Source organism: Dipteris shenzhenensis, chromosome 24 (genome assembly GCF_047967505.1).
Source record: "Dipteris shenzhenensis isolate YYH24624 ecotype China chromosome 24, Dip_SZ_1.0, whole genome shotgun sequence".
NCBI classification, from domain to species: domain Eukaryota; kingdom Viridiplantae; phylum Streptophyta; class Polypodiopsida; order Gleicheniales; family Dipteridaceae; genus Dipteris; species Dipteris shenzhenensis.
In genome coordinates this window covers 23634648-23658890 of record NC_141619.1, presented here as the reverse complement: position 1 = coordinate 23658890, position 24243 = coordinate 23634648, and the positions used below count along the sequence as shown (strand labels likewise).

Genomic DNA, 24243 nt, shown 5'->3' with positions numbered 1-24243 from the left:
ACATGATGCCTCCGAGTGTAGGTATCTTAAGGGGTTGAGGAAGCTTCTACCAGAGTATCCAACTGGGGAAACTCTAGTGGCTACAGTCAACAGAGCTGCACCAACCACTTCGGGGCCAGTACCTTTAGTTTTAGGCCTTGTGAAGGCACCTAAACCACCTACCCCTCTTGCCATTCCACCTCCACTACTTCCTAATTCTCCTTTGCTCCAAGCTCATGCTCCCAATCAGAATGGGGCTCCATACTTCTATCCTCCGCCCTACTATGCACAATTTCAACCACCTATGTTAGGGGGTGGATATGGATCCCCTTATCAACGCGGTTGACGAGGTCGGTTCCAAGGTGGACGTAGAGGTGGAGGCAGGGGTACCAACTTTCGCAGACCCATCATGTGCTACAGATGTGGCGAGTATGGCCACTACCAGGATGACTGTACACAACCGTTCGGGGGACCCTCTTGTACACAATGCAACACAAATGACCACTACACCAGAGATTGTCCCAATGGCATAGGGGAATCAACATCCCAAGTCAACATGGTTGACGTAGTAGTGGCGGGGGAGGTGACAAACCTCATTTGATTGGTGCAGTGTTGAGATTTGTGACATGGTCACAAACAAAATATGGCAGTAGTAAGGATGACTCAATTTCAATATCAAAGGCCTCATCACCAACTAGTACCAATTCAGTCACTAGAGGAGCATCCCCACCTCCTTCCTCCAAGGTGGACAGTGGGCACATGAATGCATCACCCTTGTCTTCTTCTGTTAGTGCATCAAAAAGAACCTGAAGGGCTTCACAGCCATCAACTAGCTCTAAAACACCTCAACACTAAGTGAGCAATCTATGCCTTCAAGGTACTAGGAGGTGGTTAGGAGTGTCACCAAATATCTTCAATCCAATTCTGAAGATGAAGGCAATACACCTCAGTTTCCCTCCCTCAAGTCCAGAACAGTGAAGTGTTCAATGGAAGTGCCGACTTTAGGACAAAAGCATGAGAAGGAGTCACAAGCAGGCCCATCTACTTTCCCTCCAGGATTCCCATTCAATAAAGAGAAGTTCCTTATTCTTTTTTTTTTCCAAAAAAGAGACTTCTATTAAGTAAGAAAGAAAACTCGCTAGAGCAAGCTCTGAGCGGGAATACAACATCATGAAATCATGAGGATAAATAAAACCCCCTCAAAGTGAGGTGGAAAACAACCAAGGCTGAGGCTGAAAGTGCCACCTCAACCCTGTAGGAGTCTCAGAGAAGAAAGGAGAATCCTTCCATTCCCTAAAGAAAGAAGCCCTCCTAGCTGAGGCTGCATGGGAGTCTCCCTGTATACTCATCCATACGGCCATCAAAGTATGTACGGTGTCTGTCCGGATACTAGCCAAAGTGTGCGAGGGATGAACCTGAGTACCCTCCATAGCCTCTGTGCATCTGGCTCTCCAGATATGCCAGGATGCTATGCTCACTAAGATCTCCCAAGAAGTATCCACAGAGGCATGTACATCTGTAAAAGGAAGGTGTGGTACCACATCGAACGAACAGGACTCAATCTGATGACGTCGAACCAAAATGGCCCGAGAAGAGTCAAGTCTCTCATAGAATACCTGAGGCCCTGTAAGAGAAAGCCAAGCCACTGAGCCCCATGTCATAAAGAACGGGGAGTGGGCAAAGTGACTGAAAATCCTGGCTACCCCCATCCAAATTATCCTCGCCTATGACAGAGTAGATTGGGGCTTTCTTGAGGGCACTCTTCTACATTTTGGTTTTTCAGATGCATGGATTAGAGGGGTGGCCTCCCTTTATAGATCAGCTCATAGCCAAGTTTTGATTGGAGGGGTAAGGGGTGACAGATTTCAGATTTCCAAATCAGTTCGTCAGGGATGCCCTTTAGCCCCCTTCCTCTTTCTTTTTGTGCTAGAAGCTATGAGTATCTTCCTTAGATCTCAGGCTGAGCTTTTTGGGCTGAGATTGCCCTTGAGACAGGAGCAGGAGCTTCTTGACTGTGAGTTGGCTGATGACACTGCTATTTTTATTGAGGCCTCTTCGCAGTCACTTGATTCTTTCCGTACAGCGTTGAATATTTTTTGCTCAGCTGCAGGGGCACACATTAACTGGCATAAATCCTTCGGCTTTTGGATCAGTGATGAGGAAACTCCAGACTGGGGAGTTGACCTTGGCTTTTCCTGGATTCAGAGGGGTGTTCCTGTCAAATATCTGGGATGCCAGGTAGGGTTGGGCATCTCTCCAGCACAGCAGTTTGGCCCAGTACTAGAAAGTATGAGGAAAAAGCTACTTTTTTGGAGCTCAGCCCTGCTCGACCTTGCCTCTAGAGTTGTGGTAGTGAACCAGGTTCTTTTGGCCACCGCTTGGTTTGTGTGTTCTTGCTGGTGCCAATCTAGGGATTGCATCACTCAGCTCATTAGACCAGTCAAGAATTTTTTATGGAGTGGACTTGATGGCACAGCAGATGTTGCAGCGAGGGTGGCTTGGGAGACCATTATTCTCCCTACATCTGAAGGGGGCCTTAACATCATTGACCCGGACTTGTAGTGCAGGGCATTGCTTTGTAAGGTGGTGGTGAGGGGACTCATGCCTGGGCAGGAACCTTGGAAGGATTTCTTTTTTGAACGCATTCAGGCTTGCACACCAACCTTGGGAGATGATTGGGTGGATAGCCCAAGATGGATTTTTACTTCAGTCCCTCTCAGATCTCCCTCTCAGATCTCCTGCCTCTCCTCTCATGTCTGCCATCCTGAAAGCTTGGGGGAGCTTCAGGAACACTCTTCGAAGGGTTCTGCCCTCTACCCTAGAAGAGATTGATAGGCAACTGGTCATTTGGAATGATAGTATACTTGATGAGCATGGCAGACCACTGGGCACTTCCCATTACATGCAGTACTTGGAAGGCATTTATCAGGCTACCTGAGGATCAGAGACTACAGTCCGTGAGTCACCTCAGAGGGGTAGCACGCAAGGTTCAGCAGATAGATGCAGCCATCCCGGTGGAATGGGCAGTTGAGTTGCCTATTACTTCCACCACTTGGATGGGAGCTTTTTCGAGGACAGCAGTTCCTCTACAGGTGATCGCTCTTCGAGGTCTCGGAGAAGATGCACTGGTCTTTGACGTTGGGGATGGAGGTATACTCTCTAAATCCACAGATGATATTCTTCTAGATGTTGCCTTTTAGCCTGTCAGGATTGCTGGTTTTGTGGACCATGGAGCGGGCTTGGAGTGGTACTTAGACCCCGACCCTCTGCTTTTGGCCTTGGGATCTTGGAGGTTGTGGTTGTATGGAGGTGCACCTATCAGGTGCTTGCAGTGGGACCCAGGAGAGTGGGAGTGGATAGATCGTGGGCACCAAGAGAGGGGAATTCCCTTTTTTCGTTTCACGGTTGGTAATGCTAGGAGATTTCAGCTAAACAATAGGGGTTGGGTTCCCTCCAGAGCCCCCCATTGGGACAGCTTCTTCATCACTGCAGATTTGCGTAGGAATTTCTGGAGGAGGCTCTGGAAATCCCTCAGAAATAGAAAGATCACTCTTTTCTTTTGGCTTTCTATTCATGGAGGGATTGCAGTGAACTTGTGGAGATCACGTTTTGGGGCTGATCCCACTTGCCCTCGCTGTCATTCTGCAGAGGAGTCAATGTGACATTGCCTTTGGGACTGCAGTCAGGCGAGGACTATTTGGAAAGGGGTTGCGAGGATACTCAGCATTTTTCATACTTCCCCTTTCTTCATGACTTGGGGCTCGATCGCATGGTTATCCATTACTGGGCCCCAGGTGTTTTATGAGGGTGAGCCTTCTTCTTGGGCACTCTCGGTCCGCCGGCAGGTGATAGAGCCCTGCTCTCTTCAGGATGTACCACTTACTCCCTTCAGGGCTTCTCATGCTTCAGTGGACACCTCTTGGGAGATCTTGGCTAGCATTGCCTCTTGGCACATTTGGAGAGCCAGATGTACAGAGGCCTTGGATGGCACCCAGATATACCCTTCACAGGTGTTCACGGGTATTTGGACTGACACAGTTCACACTTTGATAGCACCTCCAAACTGTGTACCTTCCCTGTTCCTACGGCTGTAAAACCTTCCTACTTCTGCACTTTCAGTCTGCCTGCTTTCTGCTCACGGTTCCTACGTGTATTTTGGCCGGCAAATCTTTTGCTCGTACCGGTGGCATCTGCAGAACTGTAACATCTGTGCTCCTTCTGAGTTCTTGCACGCGCATTTGATTCGCGCGTCTACCGTGTCACCCGCGCGACAGTTTTCTGGGCTCCTGCGTCTTTTGGTCGCGGATAGTTTTCTTGCTTCGCGCATCTATTGTGTTCACCCGTGCGACAATTTTCTGGGCTCCTGTGTCTTCTGGTCACGGACAGTTTTTCTGCATTTCTGCAAAACTGTAACAGCAGATCCCGCGATCCCCCCTCTCTCTTCTCTTCTTCTTCTTCTCTTTCTCTTTCTCTTCTCCTTCTCCTCTTCTCTCCTCTCCTCTCTTTTTATTAAAGAGTAGGATTTGAACCCAAGACCTCCCCCTTCACAAAAGGGAGACTTATCATTGGGCCAACAAGTTGGAAGTGATGAAAATGTAATGATTTTTGTTTATATATTGAAATCTCGGGAACTGTAACTCTCTAACCGTGGGGAGTTTACTCTTGCTGTAAAAAGCAAAGTACTTCATTTCATGTACTCTATTTACATCTGCTGCTAGATCGCCGACTCGGAACTTTTCCAAGTCCACTTCACGGACGCACGCCAACGAGGAGGGTGGATATTTATGTCACTTCTCGACAAGTTTAAGGATTTGGTGCCTGGTCCTCCGCTCATTACGGCTACCAATTGGCGAGTCTCTTTCTTGATCTTCATGTCGACCTTCAACGGCTAATTGTCCAGTGCGTTGTTTAAGGAGATGACGGGTGGGATGATACACCGTGGTTGGTTGAAGGTGAAGAATTATTGATACGCTGGGAGAACTTTGATTTTAATTCTACTCATTGTGCGGTGATCGAGCTACTTGCTGCTTCGGAGGTAATTAAAAGAGTGTGCTTCATCAAAGGGTGGGATGCTCCCCAAGCTTGGGGGGAGATTTGGCGCATCTGCTTGTTAATTCCTGTGGATAAGCTTGTCTTGAATGGTTTATTCTCAATCTCACTACAAAGGTTTCTAGGCCTTGGCTATGGTTGGTAATGTTTCGACCAAGGAATCCATTTGTACCTAATCAACCTTTTGTGCCTTATTTTTTGGTCTAAAGATAAACTATCAACAAAGGATTGCCAGTTTATTTGGTGCTGAACGTTTGGCTCAAGTATTCAATTCTGCCCATCCTCTCCTTCTACCTATCTTGGACTACCGAGAAACTTGGGATGTCCGGATTTTAGTCTTGGTGTGATGACATCTTGGATCCTTCAATTTGATGGAGCTTACAAACCTTCGACCAAGGCTGCTGGCGTGGGTGTGAAGCTCACTTCACCGGGTGGTGAGGAGTATTGTTATAGCAAGTCTGCACCTGCAAGTACATGCAACCAAGCTGAGTACTCGGCACTCATTTTTGGGCTACAAATGACGCGAGCGGAAGCACTACCCCAACAAAGCCGCAAGCCACGAAGGAGGGTGATCATTTGTAAGGAATGCAAAGGTTGTGGTCATCATGAAACTAAGTATTGGGCATATTTGATAGGAGTTTACCGACTTCGGAAGATCATCAGAAAGGTCCTCAAGGACATTGCTCAAAAGAAGAATGCCAGACCGCACACCCCTTGAAGAAATAGCATGGCGACTACAACAACTGGAAGAAGCTGAAGGTGATGTGCAAGCTCTCTAATTGTTGACATTTGTCATGGCATTCTTGTTTGCCTTGATGAACAACCTCATGCAGCGCCGTGTCTCTAACCCTCGCTTGTAAAGATGGATGTGATATCATGAGGGTTGGTCCTTTTAAGATTATCTATGTGCTATTCTATGCTGAAGATTCTTCCGGTGTAGTATTTCACAATACACCAGTCACACCCTACCCTGCCTACGTGTGCTTTGTGGATGTATCTTAACCCGATTTTCAGTTCAAGCTTCCTCTTTCTATTGTTTGTCCATAGATAAGCCTCGTCTTGCCTCTCTCTTTTCCATCTTCCAAGCATGGCTGACATTCCCGTGTTTTGTGGACGGGTGGAAGAAAATCCAAATGAGTATCTTGTGGCCTTCAAGCGCCGTTGTGTTTCTCTCAACTTTCTTACTGAAGACAGATGGCTGTTGGTTCTTTCCACATTTCTAGAGGGTTTGGCTCAAGTGTGGTATGAGAAGCAGGCCGAAGATGTTCGCCAAAGCTGGCCAAGGTTGATAGCAGCGATGATTGAGTATTTCGGCAAAGAAGAGGAGCCGGAGAATGTGTACCTGCAGGTGGCAAACTTGAAGCAGTCAGAAGGTGAGACGGCGCGTCGATATGTGGATCGAGCGGCCGTGCTCCTGGACCGTTTAATTGCCACGCAGGACGACAATGCCGGATTTCGAGCTGGAATGACTCAACATGTGTTGGGCTACCTTGTAGCAGGAGCAAGTGACGAATTCCGCCTCAAGCTTAAATGGGAGAATCCAGAAACTATGGTGCTAGCACATGAGATTTCTCAAAAGTTTGATAAAGTTCAGTCTGACCCCGCTTCAAAGAAGACGACTGTCTCTCCGCAACCCCCTCAATTCCTGCAACAACAACCTGGGGGGTCTAACTCAGGGGCATACCCCCACCCCTCATCAGGGATGTATCCACCGCCTCCACCTCAAATGTATGGTCCTCCCTTAGATGCTTACCCTCAACAAGGTGTATATTCTCACACTCCGCCTCAAAGATTTCCCCAGCCTCGCCCACGAGCCCCCCTCCTTTCTACTCCCTCGACCCCTCGAGCTAAAGAGGCCCCTCCTGCAAAAGAACCCGGAGTCAATGACCTAGCCAAGGCCCTGAATGATCTTCGGCTTGAGATGGTGGGCATCAGAAATCAAGCCAACCGCCCTCCAAGAGACCGAGCTAATGTTGTATGCTACGAGTGCCACTAAAAAGGTCATTATCGCACGGAAGGTCCCAATATTCCAAGGGTGAATCTTCTAAGTGAATTTGGCACTGAGGATTCTGATGTAGAGATCCTTGACCTCGGGAAAAGAAGTCGTACCACCTCGGACCCCTCTCCAAACCATGGACCGGGCCGCCCCAGGAAGAAGGTGTCCTTCTCAGAGCCCTCAGATGCTAAGATGGCAGACCCACCAACAAAGAAGACTAAAAGATCCCGCAGGAGTAAGTGGTCGCCCTCGGATTTTTCCATCGGCTCGGGGCAAGAAGACTATTCGGTCGTTCAGGACCTTGCTCATCGTTCTTTGAGCATCACGCTCCCTCAACTAATAGCATTAAGCCCTAAGGTGAGACGTGAGCTGCAGCAAGGGATCTCAACAAGGAGGAGCAAGAAAAAGGGAAAGGTACGAGAGGTATCTTCTATCTCTGAAGAAATTGATCGGCACCCACATATAGTAGATGTCATCATAGATAATTGCCGTGTCAAAAATGTGTGTGTTGATGGGGGAGCTGCATGTAATATCATGGTGCCCCCGAATCATGAAGAAATTGAATTTGAAATGTACAAGGCGTTCCTCCACTCGAATCAAGGTAGCAGATGGTCGGCGACTCGCCACCCTGGGAGTCATTGAGGATTTGCCCATCACTGTCAATGGGTTGACCACCACCGTCAATTTCTATGTAGTGGACATTGAAGATACAGGTAGGAGTTACCCAGCCATACTCGGGAGACCATGGTTGAGAAAGAGTGATGCAGTCAGCTATTGGAAGACAGGACACATGTCTTTTGGTGCTTCTAAGGAGAAGATCCCGGTGCAACCAGGTGCCACGGAACCAGAAGAAGAAGAGGAGCAAGACAGTGATACTCTCTCATCCTCGGTGTCTGAATCAATGGAAGAATCAGACGGGGGGAGGAGTTCTCAGAGGAGAAAGTTTACATGATGGGGGTGTCTCCGACCCCGCCACCTGTAGAAAAGGTAACAGCTAGTCCTCAGCAGCTTGAATCTATGCTTTCCTCAGACCTCACTCCAAGTGAGAAAGACGAGTTCCTAGAAATGTTCAAAGATTTCCCTGACCTCTTCGCAACTAGCTACCACCACCTTCGCCATGTGACTGCCATAGAGTACAAGATAGAGCTGAAGCCTGATGCGAAGCCTGCAACTCAGAAGTATCGCAGATTAGGGCCCCTACAGACCGATGCTTTGCGCTCGGAGTTGCAGAAGCTTGTAGAAGCTGGGTTTATTGTTCCGGTACACAATACTGAATGGGTTTCACCAGTAGTAGTCACCCCAAAGAAAAACAACAAGTGGCGGGTCTGCATCGACTATAAGAAACTCAATGTGGCCACCAAGAGGGATCATCATCCTCTTGCCTTTCAAGACCTCATTCTTGAGAAGGTAAGTGGTCATGAGATGTATACTTTCTGTGATGGTTACTCTGGGTTTTATCAAATCAGAATTGCCAAAGAAGATGTGCTTAAAACCACATTTGCCACACCCTGGGGGACATTTGCATTCAAAGTAATGCCATTTGGCCTCACCAATGCCCCTACTATCTTTCAAAGATTTATGCAGATGGTGTTTGCTCCTTATTTGGGGGATTTCTTGGAGGTGTTTTTAGATGATTTTTGTATATTCTCATCACGTAAGGAGCACGTCATGAAGGTTAGATTGGCCTTCCAAAGGGTCAATGATGCGAATGACAGTCTCAACCCTGAGAAATGCACCATTGGAGCCACTCAAGGGAGGTTACTCGGACATATTGTCTCATCTGAGGGCGTCAAGCCTGACCCCGAGAAGGTAGAAGCCATCCTCAAGCTCTCCCCACCAACAACCAAACGTCAGGTACGCTCATTTGTCAATCTAGCAGGATACTATCGCCGCTTCATTGATCAATATACTGCTTTGACACGACCCATGACTATGCTATTAAAAGATGGGGTAAATTTCTCTTGGGATGAGGATTATGATCATGGGTTTGCACATATCAAGAATGCTCTGGCTTCAGAACCCATTCTACGCAATCCAGATTGGTCAAAGACTTTCTATATCAATCCTGGATTTGGTGAGCACACTCTGGCAGGTATTCTTCTCCAGCAAGGGGAGGATCGGTTCATGTATCCCGTTCGATTTGCTTCTCGACAATTGCTCGACACTGAGCGACGCTATTCAGAGACTGACAAGCATGCCTTGTCTTTGGTGTTCAGCATTGAGAAATTTAAGCATTATGTGGCTGGAAAGTCCTTTATTATACTCACTAGCACTGGTCTTGCAAAGCAGGTTCTTCAATCACCAAATCCCATGGGCCAGTTGGCCAAATGGTTGGCAGTTCTACAAGAATATGATTTTTCTTTCAAAATTGTAAAAGGGGGTTGCTCCAACTTAAAGAATGCTTTGATTGATTTAGAGGAGTGCCTCGATGTAACCCTTGTAGCGGCCATAGAAGTTGGGGATCCATGATATGGTGGTATCTACACGTTTCTGACTGCTTTCTCCTTTCCTCCAGAAAGTACTAGCTATGAGAGAAAGAAGATCCGCAGAGATAGTAGGCGCTATACCTTCTTTAATGGGGTGTTGTACCGCCAAGGCATGGATGGGGTACTAAGACGGGCCATTGATGCAGATGAAGTGCCTAAGGTATTGAAGCATTATCATGATGGATTTTATGGAGGTTACTATGCCAGTGACTATACAGCTAAGAAGATTTTACATGCTGGGTACTATTGGCCGACCTTGTTCAAGGATGTCACTTTGTATTGCAAAACCTGTGAACCATGCCAATTCTTTGGTAGGAAGGATTTGCGTCTTGGGCAACATCACCCAGTGATGTCCATCCATCCGTTTCAGAAGTGGGGAATAGATTTTGTTGGGCCCTTGCCCATGACTGCCCGCAAAAAGAAGTATCTTTTGGTAGCCACTCAATATGTCACTAAGTGGGCTGAAGCTATCGCCCTCCCCGCTGCAAATGGTAAGGCAGTTTCAAATTTCATATTTGAACGTATCTGCACAAGGTTTGGGACACCCATGGAAATTGTCTCTAACCATGGGAGTCTATTCTTAAATGAAGCAGTGGAGTTACTTATGGATCGCATGGGTATTGATAATCACACTTCTAGCATCTATTATCTGGCATCCGTGGGTCAAACAGAGCGGACCAATGGCCTCCTTTGTAAAACCATGGGAAAAATGGCCACAGGAAACAGGAGCCAGTGGGATCAGAAGGTCACTGAAGCCGTGTGGGCTTACAACATCACTCATAAAACGTCTACAGGTCACGCTCCTTTTGAGTTGGTGTATGGAATTGAGGCAGTTTTACCACTAGAGATAGAGATTCCGGCCTTGAGATTGGCACAAGAACAAAGGATGACAGAAGATGAACATGTAGAGGCTAGATTGGTGCAACTTGAGAAGCTAGATGAAACCCGACGCCTTGCACTACACCAAACAGAGATCCAAAAGAATCGACAAAAGGCCCGCTTGGATGCTAAGATTCGCAAGGCATGGAAAAGACATTTTGTTGAGGGGGATGTTGTGCTATGCTTTGATAACAGATTGGACCACCAAATGGATAAGAAGTTTCTGCCACTGTGGACCGGTCCATTAAAGTCATCAAGGAACGTGGTAATGGATCTGTACAAGTTCAGGAGCTGCATGAACCATATGGCAAGAAGGTGATCAACAAGCGTTACCTCAAGGCTTTCTTTGTGCGTGATGGACCCAGGCATGGAAATGCTGTGCATTCCCTGCTTGGGGGGGGCATTGTTATGGATAAATTTGTCTAAGGAAAAAGGCATTAATATGTGTGTGTGTTTGTATGTGTGGCAATAGTATAATAAAATATGGTGTGCATAGGGCCCAGGGTTGAGATGGCAGGGCATGACCATGTGCCACCCTTCCACGTAAGAGGACCCATAAGGTAGTAATATTATAAAATGTAAGGTGGCATGGCTCCTCCATGTGCCACCCCTCCACCTAGGCTGCATTTAGTGAGATATGGCTCAAAGTCCATGGGAGAAGTAATATAAAATAGGTGGAGATGGATATTATATTGGGTTATTCCCTCCATATAGGATAGGCTCATGTGGGGGAGGTATAGAAGGTCCAAGAGAGCAAGTTAAATAATGGGGAAAGTAGGATGAGGTGGCAAGATTCCTTGTGCCAACCCTCCACTTGTCCTCCTAGAGGTTTGAACATATTATAAAATTGGGGAGAGACCAAGGGATTATCATAGACTTGAGATATGGGGCTTGATTTATGTGGAAAAATGAGGCAAAGGGTTGTCGCACACAATTGAGTGTGCGTAACCGCCTAGCCCACATGGGAGACTTTTCCACACACACCATACATGTGGGAGGATGCATTTATTGGGAGAGAGCCCCTCTCTTGGCTATAAAAGGAGGGGGCTATTCCTTGATGAGACACGCTCATTCTTGTAAAGCCACCTAGCTAGTACTTTGATTTCTCCCTTCTCTTCCTTTCAAAATAAAGCATGGTCCCCGTCCGCTCTGACTGCCTCTGCTGAGGAAGAAGGCATGCTAGGAAGGGGGGGAATCTTAGTGACCACTCCGAAAGTGGCTCCGATAGTAGCAAGAAGTCGATGGTAAACCTGAGGAAGACTAGGAAACCTGATGAACAGTGATGTGACCTGACGGTCCTCCTCGACCGAATCGAAGCCCAAGGTGTAGGGCAAAAGAAAAATCCTCCTCGAACCCAAATCCAGGGGATTAGCTTTGAGAACAAGGGCTGTGGACTCGTGGGAGTCGAAAATCACTTGGAAGAATCCACGTCCCAGAAGTCGAATATCCCTGAGGTGTGGGGCGAGATCTCCTGATAACGCCGCCAGCATCCAGTCTCTAGCCTGTGATTTGGAAGGATGTGACCCAAAGATGCGGGCGAAAAGTGATGTGGAGCCCTCTAATTCCACATCTTTCTTGAGCTGCTGCAACTCATCTTCAAAAAAAAAGACGGTTCTCGCGGCCGGTGGAAGTGGACGGAGATTGGCTGAATGGGGATCCATTCGCCAATCGAAGTGAAAAGGCCGATTCCAACACTGTTAAAGCTCTGTCCGTGAAACTACTGCCTAGAACGCCCTGAAACCGGCGTAGGAAGGAGGAGAAAAGGAGAGGGTAGGAGAAAGGGGAAGGGACGGAGAGGAGAAGCAGAGGGGAGCTGAGATAGGATAGAAGGGAGAGGGCTGACAAGGAAGGAGAGGGTAGGCGACGGAGAGGAAAAGAGGGGGGGGTTAGGAGGGAGGGAGGGAGGGGGCGGGTTAGGAGGGAGGAAGGGGGCTGAAGGCGGGGAGGGAGAAGGTGGGCGGGGGAGAGGAAGGGAGGGGGCAGGATAGGAAGGGAGGGGGCGGGCGGTGGGGTTAGAGGAAGGGTGGGGGAAGGGGTGGGGGAGGGAGGGGGCAGGGGAGGGGAGGGAGGAGGGGGGGGAAAGAGGGGGCGGGGGGGAAAGGGGGGGGGCGGGGGAGGAGAAGGGGTCGAGGGGGGCAGCGGGGGGGGGGAGAGGGAGGGCGGGGGAGGGGGAAGGGGAGGGAAGGGGCGAGGGAAGAGGAGGGGGCGGGGGGGCAGCGGGAGAGGGAGGGTGGGGGAGAAAGGGGGCGGGGGAGGGAGGGGGCGGGGGGGCAGCGGGTGGGGGAGAGGGAGGGGGCGGGGGAGGGAGGGCGGCAGGTGGGGAGAGGGAGGGAGAAGAGCGAGAGAGAGGGGGCGGGAGGGCTGGCAGGGGGGGAGAGGGAGAGCGGGGAGGAAGAAGGGAGGGAGAGGGGGCTGGCGAAGGGGAGGGAGAGGAGGAGAAGCAAGGGGAGGGAGAGGGCGGGCAGCGAGGGTGAGGGGGAGGGAGAGAGAGGGAGAGGGGGCTGGCTGACTGGGGAGAGGAGTAGCTCAATCTAGCTCACTGTGCCTACTCCTGTTTTTACCTCATAGGGGGGGAAAATATTTTCTATATCACCAACTTTGATTACTTCAAACTTCAAAAAAACACAATAGGTGTCAACCACGAATTTGGATTTTCTACATGCTCCCAAAGAGAGAAATGTTCATGAAGACAATGCCTATGCCTAGACAAAGGGGAAAACAATGGAATATACCTCCGCAACTATAATGCCAAAGGCGAAAACATCAATGCTCTTGTCATAGTTTTCTCCACGAAAGACCTCTGGAGCCATGTAACGATCTGATCATTTTTAAATGAAGTAAAGTTTAATTCCACGATTTCTTAATCCAAATGAAATTAAAACCCCAAATCAAGAATTAAAAAATCAATACTATTTTGCTCTACTCCAGTATCATATATGTTAAGGCATAGGAGTTCTTATTTGGCAGTCCTTCCTTTTTTGAAGAAGTAATGATTTGTAGAACACTAACACTTTTACAGCATGATATCAACCGTCACAGAACAATTTTCCTTTCAAAACCTAAGGGAGCCTTATAAAGTGTATTGGGAGACATACGTGATTAAGGTGGGCATAACCGTAATATTTAATAGATTACAAATCTAGACTCTGGCCAAAATGTTTGTAAGAAGGCATCAATGATCTCTAGTGCAATCATGAGATTACAACCTCCTGCTCCCCTCAGCCTCTCTCTCCCTCCCCCTCAGCCTAGCCTCTCTCTCCCTCCCACCCCCACTCCCCCCTCTGCCTCCCTCTCCCTCTTCCATCAGCCTCTCTCTCCCTCTCCCTCTCCCTCTCTCCCCTCAGCCTCCTCTCCCTTCCCTTCCCGCCTGCTATAACTTGCAGTCCTAACCTCACAGCTCCCTCCCTCACCCGCTCCTATCATTGACAACGTACAATCAAGGACTAGACAGAGGGTTAAGACGAGACGAGAGAGAGAGAGAGAGAGCGAGAGAGAGAGTAGGAAAATATTGTGTTTTATTTCTTCAAACAGGTTGCATACATATAGCACTGGCATAAATTCCAGCCATTCTTGTTATAACCGAATCATAGTGATTTGTACCTTACTGAAATCAACACTAACATTGATGTTTATTGAATGCTTGACTTAACAATCCTTTGCTATTTTCTTGCAGCATTGTACTTTGTTATTTAAATGTCATTTCTTCTGTAACAGCACTCAGCATCACGTTCATGTAGGATTCAGGCAATGAGTTCAGAAACACGATGCACTCCTCATCTTCCGCAATAGTTGTTCCAACTGACGCCAATTGTTACGTGAAAGTCTTAAATTTCAATATGTGGGTGCTCCAATAGTCCATTTTGAGATTGAGCAGTTGGTGCCTCAGATAAGTCTTGTTTGCCATTGATTTGGTTTCATAGAGAGTAACAAGTTGGTCCCATTCTTCCTTCGCCGAAGTGGCACTGCTGACATGTAGGAGTTGTATATTGCCCAATTGGTAGAATTGTCCTTTGCGTCTTGCCGCTCCCACACTGCTAGTTTGTCTGCCTCCTCGACAACCTTCCATTATCTCCCATCACGGTCTTCCGCAAACCTTTTGCTTGAAGCAATCCAGTGATGTGCAACTTCCACATGTAGTAGTCTATTCTATCAAATTACATTCGAGGAAGTATGAATGGTTTTCTAACACCACCCTCTCAGGCTTAGTCCACACGGTCATCTGCCATTGTCAAATTGGATCATTTGCCTCATCTTCTAACAATCATCAGGTCCAGGAACAATGCAATGCTCTAATATAATGCTTGAATTACAAGGGAACTAATACATCCTGATTGAGGTTGTATGATCAATGACTGGACAGAGGATCGAGACGAGACTTATAAGAGAGAGAGAGGAGGAAAACATCGTGTTTTATTTCTTCAAGTGGGTTATATACATATAGCATTGGCATAACTTCCAGCGATCCTTGTCACACAACTGAATCACAGAGGTTCGTATCTTATTGAAACCAACATTAACATTAACGTTATTGAATGCTTGACTTAACACGTTTACGAACAGGAACTGCTGCTGGAACAAATCGCATTCCTGTCCCAGCATTGCTTCCTAATTCTGCTCCAATCTACTTGCACTTATCTGATGTACTTTCGCTTGGTATCATCTGCAACCTGCCGCTCCATTTTATGCCTAGAAAAGCTTTATTTTGGCAGCTTGTGTGGCTTCTAAGCGTGACCCTCCTAACCTCCCTCCAATCACCCCCTCCTCTCCCACCCCTACCTCTCCCCCCTCACTTAGCCTCCTCCCTCTACTCTCTCTCTCTCTCTCTCTCTCTCTCTCTCTCTCTCTCTCACCTGAGACATAAAGGTAGTTTCTCTTAATACCCTCCCCTCCAAGGGAGGAGTCTTTGTGTACGAGGATTTTGTATTGCTCAGGTCCCATAGGCCGATTTTTTGGTCTTCAAAGGACGATAATATATTCTTCTTCTTCTTCTTCTTCTCTCTATTCCTTATAAAAGAAAAATACAGAATATTTCTGGTGTTTGAGTCGGCCTCTCACCTTTGATTGTCTAATGGATCCCCATTCAAGCAATCCTGGGCCACTTCCACTGGCCACAAGGACCATCCCTTTTTCAAAAGTAGAGATGCATCTCAAGAAGGATGTGGAGATGAAAAGATCCACTACTCTCTTTGCATGCGTCCATGGGTCCCACCAATCGAGATCACAAGCTAAGGACTGGATGCTTTCTACTGTTGATAGAGACCTCAGTTCCCACCTCTCAGATGTTCGATTGTTGGGACAAGGATTTTCTAGGTTTCGATTCTCCAAGGGTTGCGAGTAAGGTAGATGGGTCAATTCATTATTCATCAGATTCCCTGGTCTTCCTCAGCTTTACCATAGAGTCCTTGCCTCTATTGGAGCATTCTTTAGTCTACCTTCTTTGGCAATAGAGGCAATCATATCTTAGGGGATTCCCAGAGTTAGGGTCACTGTTTCCAACCCTAGCATATCAGATGACCATATTATGCTCCAACACCCTGATGGTTCTCTCTTTTAGCAGAGAGAGTCAAGATTGCCTACAGATAGAATTAGTGTGTACGAATGTAGGATCTTTGGGCACTTTGCCATGGATTTCCCAAAGAAGTAGAAAGGACCCAAGAAATCTTCTAGTGTGGCCCCTCCTTGTCCTCGACAGCCACCTCCTACACATTCGGGGCCATGTACACATCCTCCCCCTGTAGCTCCCGCTATCATTCCATATCCAATGCCCTACATTGGGTGGTAGTCAGAACTGCTGCTCCTCCACCATCCACAAATCAGGAGGGCCCTTTCTCACCTCGGACCTAGCTTCAATGGGGACTAGTGACATGCCAATTTTGGTTGTGGCTAGTGATTCCCACGAGCCTATTCAAGACGCTGCCAGTAATGCCCTAGCCCTAGACTTGGATGAGGCCATTGATGCACCTCCTTCGAATCCTCTTCCAAGCCATCATCTTTCGTCTGAGCAGCCCCCCTTCACCTCAGCTCCTCAATCTCCCTTCATCAGAAAAGGTGTGGCTCTTGCATCCACTGCATTTGTACATGCAGGGAGCTTAGGCACTCCAACACCGTCCTTGGCTGACCTAGGAGAGATTGAGTTTGTACCCTCTTCTTTTGGAGATGTTGTTCTTGGTATTCCTATTGACAAGGCATCTCCCTCCACAAGTGTGGGAGCTTCCCCCATATGTTTCCTTCCTCTTCATTACTCCAAGAGATCCTCTACTCATAAGGGAGTAGTTCTCGCCACTAGGTCGAGTAAGGTATTCCACCCTAGCCTTCTCCTGCCAAGGAGGATTGTTAGCTGGCACATAAAGAGGGAGAGAGGGAGGGGGAAGGGGGTTGGGAAGAGGGGGAGAGGAGGCAGGGGAAGGGGCAGGGAGGGAGGGAGAGAGGTAGGGGCTGCTGGCTGAGGGAGTGGGTAGGCTGAAGGGGGGGCCTGAGGGGGAGAGGGGCTGAGAGGGGAGGGGCTGAAGGAGGGGGCTAGCTGAAACGCAGCACCGTCCTTGGCTGACCTAGGAGAGATTGAGTTTGTACCCTCTTCTTTTGGAGATGTTGTTCTTGGTATTCCTATTGACAAGGCATCTCCCTCCACAAGTGTGGGAGCTTCCCCCATATGTTTCCTTCCTCTTCATTACTCCAAGAGATCCTCTACTCATAAGGGAGTAGTTCTCGCCACTAGGTCGAGTAAGGTATTCCACCCTAGCCTTCTCCTGCCAAGGAGGATTGTTAGCTGGCACATAAAGAGGGAGAGAGGGAGGGGGAAGGGGGTTGGGAAGAGGGGGAGAGGAGGCAGGGGAAGGGGCAGGGAGGGAGGGAGAGAGGTAGGGGCTGCTGGCTGAGGGAGTGGGTAGGCTGAAGGGGGGGCCTGAGGGGGAGAGGGGCTGAGAGGGGAGGGGCTGAAGGAGGGGGCTAGCTGAAACGCAGCAGAAGAGATCGGGCTTCTTTGCTTTAGCAAGAAAGGAAATAGCAAATACAAGACATGGATGATAAAACTCTTCGGATTTGGGCAGTAATATATGTAGGACCATTGATATAGAGATACAAGTACTACAAGATAGAGAACGGGGTTAAAAGCGTGGAAAGAGAAGCATAGTGGATAGATGAGGATAAGAGGATTAGCTCTAGAAAGAAAGAGCAGAATGTAAGGGGATTTCTCCGACCAAAGAGAAGAAACGAGAAAAGACAACAAGATAAGGCCATGGGGAAAATAAAAGGATAAATTACACCTACCTTGAAGGACTAACTCATTCAAAGGAAAGATGGACTGCATACATAAACTTCCTTCAAATTCTACTCCTAGTCCAATGCTTCAGTTGGTGACATACCCAATCTCTCTCAAAGAATTATACGTTAAAAAGCTGCATAAAAGATTTATTACATTTGACTAATATTGATATCCCTATGTGTGGAGTAAAATATGTTCTATCCCTAATGTCTCCAAGTACTTGCGCAATTCACAAGATAAATCAATGCATACAACTTTTGAAGGTACTGCTCTTGATGCACAAATCATCAATTGATTGCAGATAAAAATAACAAAATTATTCCTTGAACAAATGTTACCTTATCACACGACCACCTGTCGACAGGCGTTGACCACATGACGACATCTGTTGACCACATGTTGACCATGTGTCAACACAAGTTAGCCACGCGATCACACGGGTTCATCAGGAGTACTGTCCGAGGCTGTCAACCATAGGTCGACACATGTTAACCACAGGTGAACACATGTTAACCACAGGTGAACACAGGTCAACCACAGGTCGACACAGGTCAACCAGGAGTACCGTGTCCAAGGTGATCTCATCAAGAGCTGCGCACATGGAGAGTGAGCTTAGCACATGGAGCAGTCAGGAGTATTTATATTACACAGTGGTTCAGTGATACAGTGGTGCGGTGAACCAGCTCACCTGCACATGGAGAATTTACACCATCGGGCTGGCGAGTCAGGGAGTCAGAAAGTCGCCGAAGCCATCAAGAGGTGCGGTGAACCAGCTCACCTGCACATGGAGAATTTACACCATCAGGCTGGCGAGTCAGGGAGTCAGGAAGTCGCCGAAGCCATCAAGAGAGCCAGCGGCGCAACGGCTATCCTCAACAGCTAAGGAGATAAGAGGATGACCAATGGGAAGAAAGAGGGGAATTCTCAGCGAAGAAGGGACCCTCCAAGGCGGGGGATGAGGATGAAGGAGAAGGGAGAGAGAAGAGGAGGCATTCGCATTGGGCATTCGGCATTCGAGAGGGGAGCGAAAGAGAGGAGAGTGAGGAGAGATAGAGGCTAGAGCTACGAGCTCGCCAAGGAGAGAATGTGGAGAGACTTGTGTGCACCTTTTGTCTACTATGGGGATAGACCTGTGTATTCTGCTGATTTGCGACTTGTGTATTCTTGTGACTTGCGACTTGTGACCTGGGGACACGTCCAGTGATATGTACATTGGCCAACTCGGTCACTTTCTCATCTCGCTTGTCTCTTCCGGATATGGGGATTGTTCACCAGTGTAGGATTTTCTTATTTTGCTTATGTTGTGGAGTTCACCGGTGATTGTCATTTAGCATAGTGCACTCGTACGTCGTTGTCCACTGCAGTATAGCATACGACACTCGCACACTACTGCACGGTGCGCTCTGCACGATCCATTGCATTAGAGCATTGCAAAACTCATGCTTCTCACGCCAGTGGCCTTTGGCCTCCGGTAACACTTCCGGAAGGATAGGAACCCCTCCCCCCCCAAACAGTTTATGGCGATCACGGTGGGACTCTGCTGGTATTGAGTAGCACGAGTGAAGTGGTGATCTAAGGTCCTAGAGAGAGGTCTTATGCCGAGTAGTTCTGAAACCTTTGAAGGAGCTAGTGAGAGAACTAGGAGGTACTTGAGGAGAGTGGAGAAAAGACTTCCGACAGACCAAACTAGGTACAAGAAGCATTACGTGCGACGTAAGTTTGCGAAGCCCTCAACTCGAGCACAAAGTGAGCCCACTGGGGCAGTAGCCAGAGCAAGTAACTTCATCGACACTCTCATTGACTTGGATCAACAGGAACCCTGGTGGTCAGATCCGGACTCCGGAGAAGAAGAAGTGCAAAGCGGAGAACAGGTGAAAGAAGAGGGTACTAAGGACGAGGGCTCCTCAGGGACTCATCAAGGTCAAGGAAGCCCCTCTTCTCTTCGTGCAACGATGTCTTCATCAACCACCTCTTCTACCGGAGTGGTGACTCCATCTGCTCCCGCCTCAACCTCGTGTGGACAAGCTGCTACCTCATCTGTTATGCATAGCTCCGGGCTCCTGGCTAATCCTTCTTCTACATCTATTCCATTGGGGGGTACTCTTGCTCCGGCCATGCCTTTACCTGCCACGATGGTTTCATCTCCCTTTCCATCCACACCGGTGTTGCCTTTTCCACCACCTCCTTCCTTCCCTTCTGCCTACTCATCCATGACTTCAGCTCCGTCCCTCTCTTTCCCAAATGCTCTCCCATCCTCTTTCACCCCCACATCTTCCATGTTCTCACCCCTTCCCTCTGCAACACCGAGACCCCCCACTTACGCGCTACCATCTGGGTACACTCCCTCTATGACTACACCAGTAGTGACTTCCCCATTGTGGTCCTCCACAGGAGGAGTTGTCGGGGTGGTCTCCTCCTTGGGAACACCAACACTCATTACAGCCCCATCGGGACTCCCTCCAACTCTTGCATCTTCTCCAACCTCTCGGGTGGGGATGGCCGTTCTCAGTCCCCGAGACAGAGCTAGACTTCTTGAGCTACTCAACAAGGTCCACGTGAAGACTCAAAAGTTCAAAGGCCACCTCCATGAGGATGCGAAAGCTCATGTGAGGAAGTTCCTCACAGCATGTAAAGCTAAAGGTGTGGAGAATGAGCATGCGTTCCTTCACATCTTTCCTTCGTCATTGGAGGATGCAGCGGATGTATGGTACAGTCAATTTCCTCCGGACCACTTCCAGACGTGGACAGACCTAAGGGAGGAATTCTTACGCACTTTCAAGTTGGAAAAATTCGAACACATGATTGTCCAAGAGTTGTCCACTGACACCATGAAGCCTGGAGAAAGCATCTCTGAGATGTACACAAGGATGAGGGTCTTGGCGGCAAAGATGTCTGTGCCACCTAATGATGCTGTTATGAAGGGATGGTTTTTGAAAGCATTACCCCCTTCCATTGCTATAAGGTTGGTGGATAAACTCCCTGAACATGCCTCACTTCAAGACTTCCTAAAAGAAGCTGTCAAGATGGAACGGTCACAGTTAAGCTTTGCCTCATCAACGAATACGACCACCCAACTCCCAAGAGAGGAGGGATCATCCGCATGGCAGCAACTCAAGAAGGAGTTAGAAGAAATCAAAGAAGGCCTGAAAGATAGAATAAAGGTGGATGGCCAATCGTCCTTTGAGGCCCAAATTCGAAGTGGCCTTTGGTGCACCGAATGCAAGGGTTCTAACCATGGTTACTGGGAGTGCCCCTCCAAGCGAAAGGTACCTACTTCTACCTCATTTTGTACATTTTGTGAGATCCATGGACATGATGCCTCTGAGTGTAGGTACCTCAAAGGATTAAGGAAGCTTCTTCCAGAGTATACCTCGGGGGAACCTCTAGTTGCTGCAGTCAACAGAACGGTACCCATAACTTCTGGTCCAGCAGAAGTATCTTCTGCTCCCCCTCTTGCACAAGCATCTGAGCCACCTCCTCCTCTTGTCATGCCACCTCCATTGCTTCCGACTCCCCCTTTGCTCCAAGCTCCTGCCCCCAATTCAATTGGTTCCCCTTATTTCTATCCTCAGCCATACTATGCCCCGTACCAACCACCTATGTCAGGAGGTGGCTATGGACCCTCTTATCAACGCGGTCGAAGGGGTGGTTTCAGAGGTGGACGCGGAGGTGCAGGCAGAGGTACAAACTTTAGAAGACCCATCATGTGTTACAGATGTGGCGAGTACGGCCACTACCAAGATGATTGTACACAGCCGTTCGGGGGACCCTCTTGTACACAATGCAACACAAACGACCACTACACCAGAGATTGTCCCAATAGAAGAGTGGAACCCGCATCCCAAGTGAATATGGTTGATGTAGTAGTGGCGGGGGAGGGCAACAATCCCCATTTGATTGGCGCAGTGTTGGGCGCTGTGACACGGTCACATACAAAAGGTGACAAATGTAAGGGTGACACAGAGTCAGCACCGGAGACCTCAGCACCAATGAGTTCGACAAGTGTTCCCCCACCGAGGTCATTCTCCTCCTCCAAGGTACACAGTACGCCCAGGAATAGACCACCCATGCTGGCTTCTGATAGTGATTCAGAAACCAACTCGAAGGGCCCACAGCCATTAAGGTCAACCACTAACTCTGGGAGTGCCTCATCCTCGGGGGATCACTCTATGCCTTTGAGGTATCAGGAGGTAGTAAAGGGTGTCACGAGAGATCTTCAAACAAGTTCTGAAGATGAAGGTAGCACACCTCAACTTCCATCCCGCAAGTCCAGAACTGTGAGGTTTGCAACAGAAGTGACAACCCTCGGACAGTACCGGGATAAGGAGGCACGAGTAGGTCCACCCACTTTGTCCCCAACAGCACTCAACAGAGAAGAGGCTATGGGGACAAGACCTAGTTCTGCCCAGGAAAAAGGGAAAGGAGTAATGGAAGAGAAACCACTGGAGACAATGACTCACAGTTCAGACCTACATCCACATCCTCGTGTAAGCTTCGACCCTCGGCCAGAGGCTAGGAGGATGAAGTTGCAAAAGGCTAATGCTAGTGTCCACCACTACTCCTTGTTTGAAGATCTTATGAATTTCAAACCCAACCTCACTCTACGACAACTTTGTCTATTGTCCCCCCAAATCAAGCATCAGACTATTACATTTCTGAATCGCCTCCCAGGAGGTCGACACAAGGGATCTACTCCGAGTGGGCCACCACCAGAGACATTACCAGCTCAGCATGGGTCTACACCGGACCACTTCTCTGCCTACGCTGCCCTCACTTGTGAACAAAGCCCCAAGCTCACCGTGGAGATCCATGGAGTGGAGCTGAAGGACGTCTTCCTCGATGGTGGGGCGGCTGTGAACATTATGCCAAAAGGTACACTCCAAAAACTAGGGTTGAAGTTGACAAGTGATGTTCACTTTCAGGTACGCATGGCTGATCAACGCAGAGTAAAACCAATGGGTGCAGTCCAAGGTGTTCACATGAAGATTGGCGGAGTAACTTTTCTCTCCAATTTTGTTGTCCTTGATATGACCGAAAATGAACAAACTTACCCTCTACTTCTTGGTCGGCCATGGTTGCGGTCTTCAAAAGCCATTCAGGATTGGTCAACTGATGAAGTTCGATTGCCCCTGGGATCGACATCCCTCGAAATAGATATGGTCACAGGGCAGGCAAGGCACATACCAATAGAACTAGGAGAGGAGGATTTTGAAGAACAAGCCGGAGTCGAAGAGGAGCATTGGGCCTGTGGGGACTGGCCCAGGGGTGGTGACCAAGGTATCAATGAGGAGACAACCCTAGAAGGATTTGAAAGTTTGACCTACTTGTTGGATCGGGCTGATCAAGAAGACGAGGAGGCTGTCATTTTGGATTGGATGGGAGCCCTGGGCTCATTAGCGGTCAACATGGTGGAACTATGCCAACAAGAAGATCAAGAAGAACACCTACTTGCAGTATCAGAAATCCACCCAGAACGACAGGGTCTGGCTGAACTAGTTTATGAAAGGATGCCCTTTGGACTTTGCAATAGTCCACACATGTATAAGAGAATGGTCACTAGGGGTACTACAGTGGACACCACAGATCGTACTGAGGACAATGATGGTACTGCAGTAAACATTGAGGATCGTCCAGTGGCCGACATGGAGGACATTGGTCAAAATGATGCTGACAATACTATAGGATACAATGAAGGATCTACTAGGGACGAGGCTAGTAGGGCACAACCCACCAATGGTACTTCAGAGTACAATCATGGTATTACAGTGCACAACCATGGTACTACGGTGTACAACCATGGTGCTGCTAAGTGCAATGATGGTGATAGAGAAAACAAGAACACTAATGAAGACGAGACTGATGATGATAGTGATTTAGAAGAAAGTGACATAGACATTGCTGAACTTGAGGAGAATCACCACCAACAGCTTGAGGTCTTGGGCGGACCCAGGGTGCATACCGGATACAGAGAGGAGGACATGGCCGATCTCACTTTGCTTGACCTTTTCTTATCAGAAGCCGACCACCCCTCAATTCAAGACCTTCCGGAAACCACTTATGAGGTGGAAGGCTTACCTTACCGGGGCATGCTGAAACAGTCACCGAGGCATCGAAGGCACACAACATCTGCAACATCTACTGATTCTACATCTCAGTCAATGCCTGAGAACCCCCCAGTTACTTACCCCTCATCTTGGTTGAGAGAAGTGGAGGGGGACTTTCCCCTTGAAGATACTCCAGCACATACAGGACTGAGAATGGGTGAACCAAGTACCTCAACATCCCAATGCATTGCCCCTGTTGATGAGGCACAGAACTGGCGGTATCTCAACATTGGAAGTGAGGACCAACCCAGGCATTTGAAGTTAGCCACTTGGGTCTGGGAACATGACTATCTTCTAGCTGCAGTCACCGACCTTTTTAAAGAATTTGTGGATGTCTTTGCTTGGTCCTACAAGGATCTGAAGGGGGTCCCCGCTGATTTCATGGAGCATAGCATCGACTTATATCCCGATGCAGACCCTGTGATTAAAGGTCCATACCGCATGAATCCCAACTACGGCAAGGCAGTCCAAACAGATATACAGAAAATG

At 48.4% G+C, this 24243-nt stretch overlaps 1 protein-coding gene across 4 annotated transcripts in view; it reads right to left on the bottom strand.

Moving 5' to 3' along the window:
* The window catches only part of LOC147886393 (serine/threonine-protein kinase VIK-like), a 265479-nt gene that overhangs the window by 71944 nt on the left and 169292 nt on the right, over window positions 1-24243 (bottom strand). For all 4 annotated transcript variants that reach the window (XM_087395887.1, XM_087395889.1, XM_087395890.1 and 1 more), the window contains one exon: window positions 13122-13207. In XM_087395887.1, coding sequence (XP_087252013.1) covers window positions 13122-13207 — 86 coding nt within the window. The remainder of the gene's footprint in view (window positions 1-13121; window positions 13208-24243) is intronic.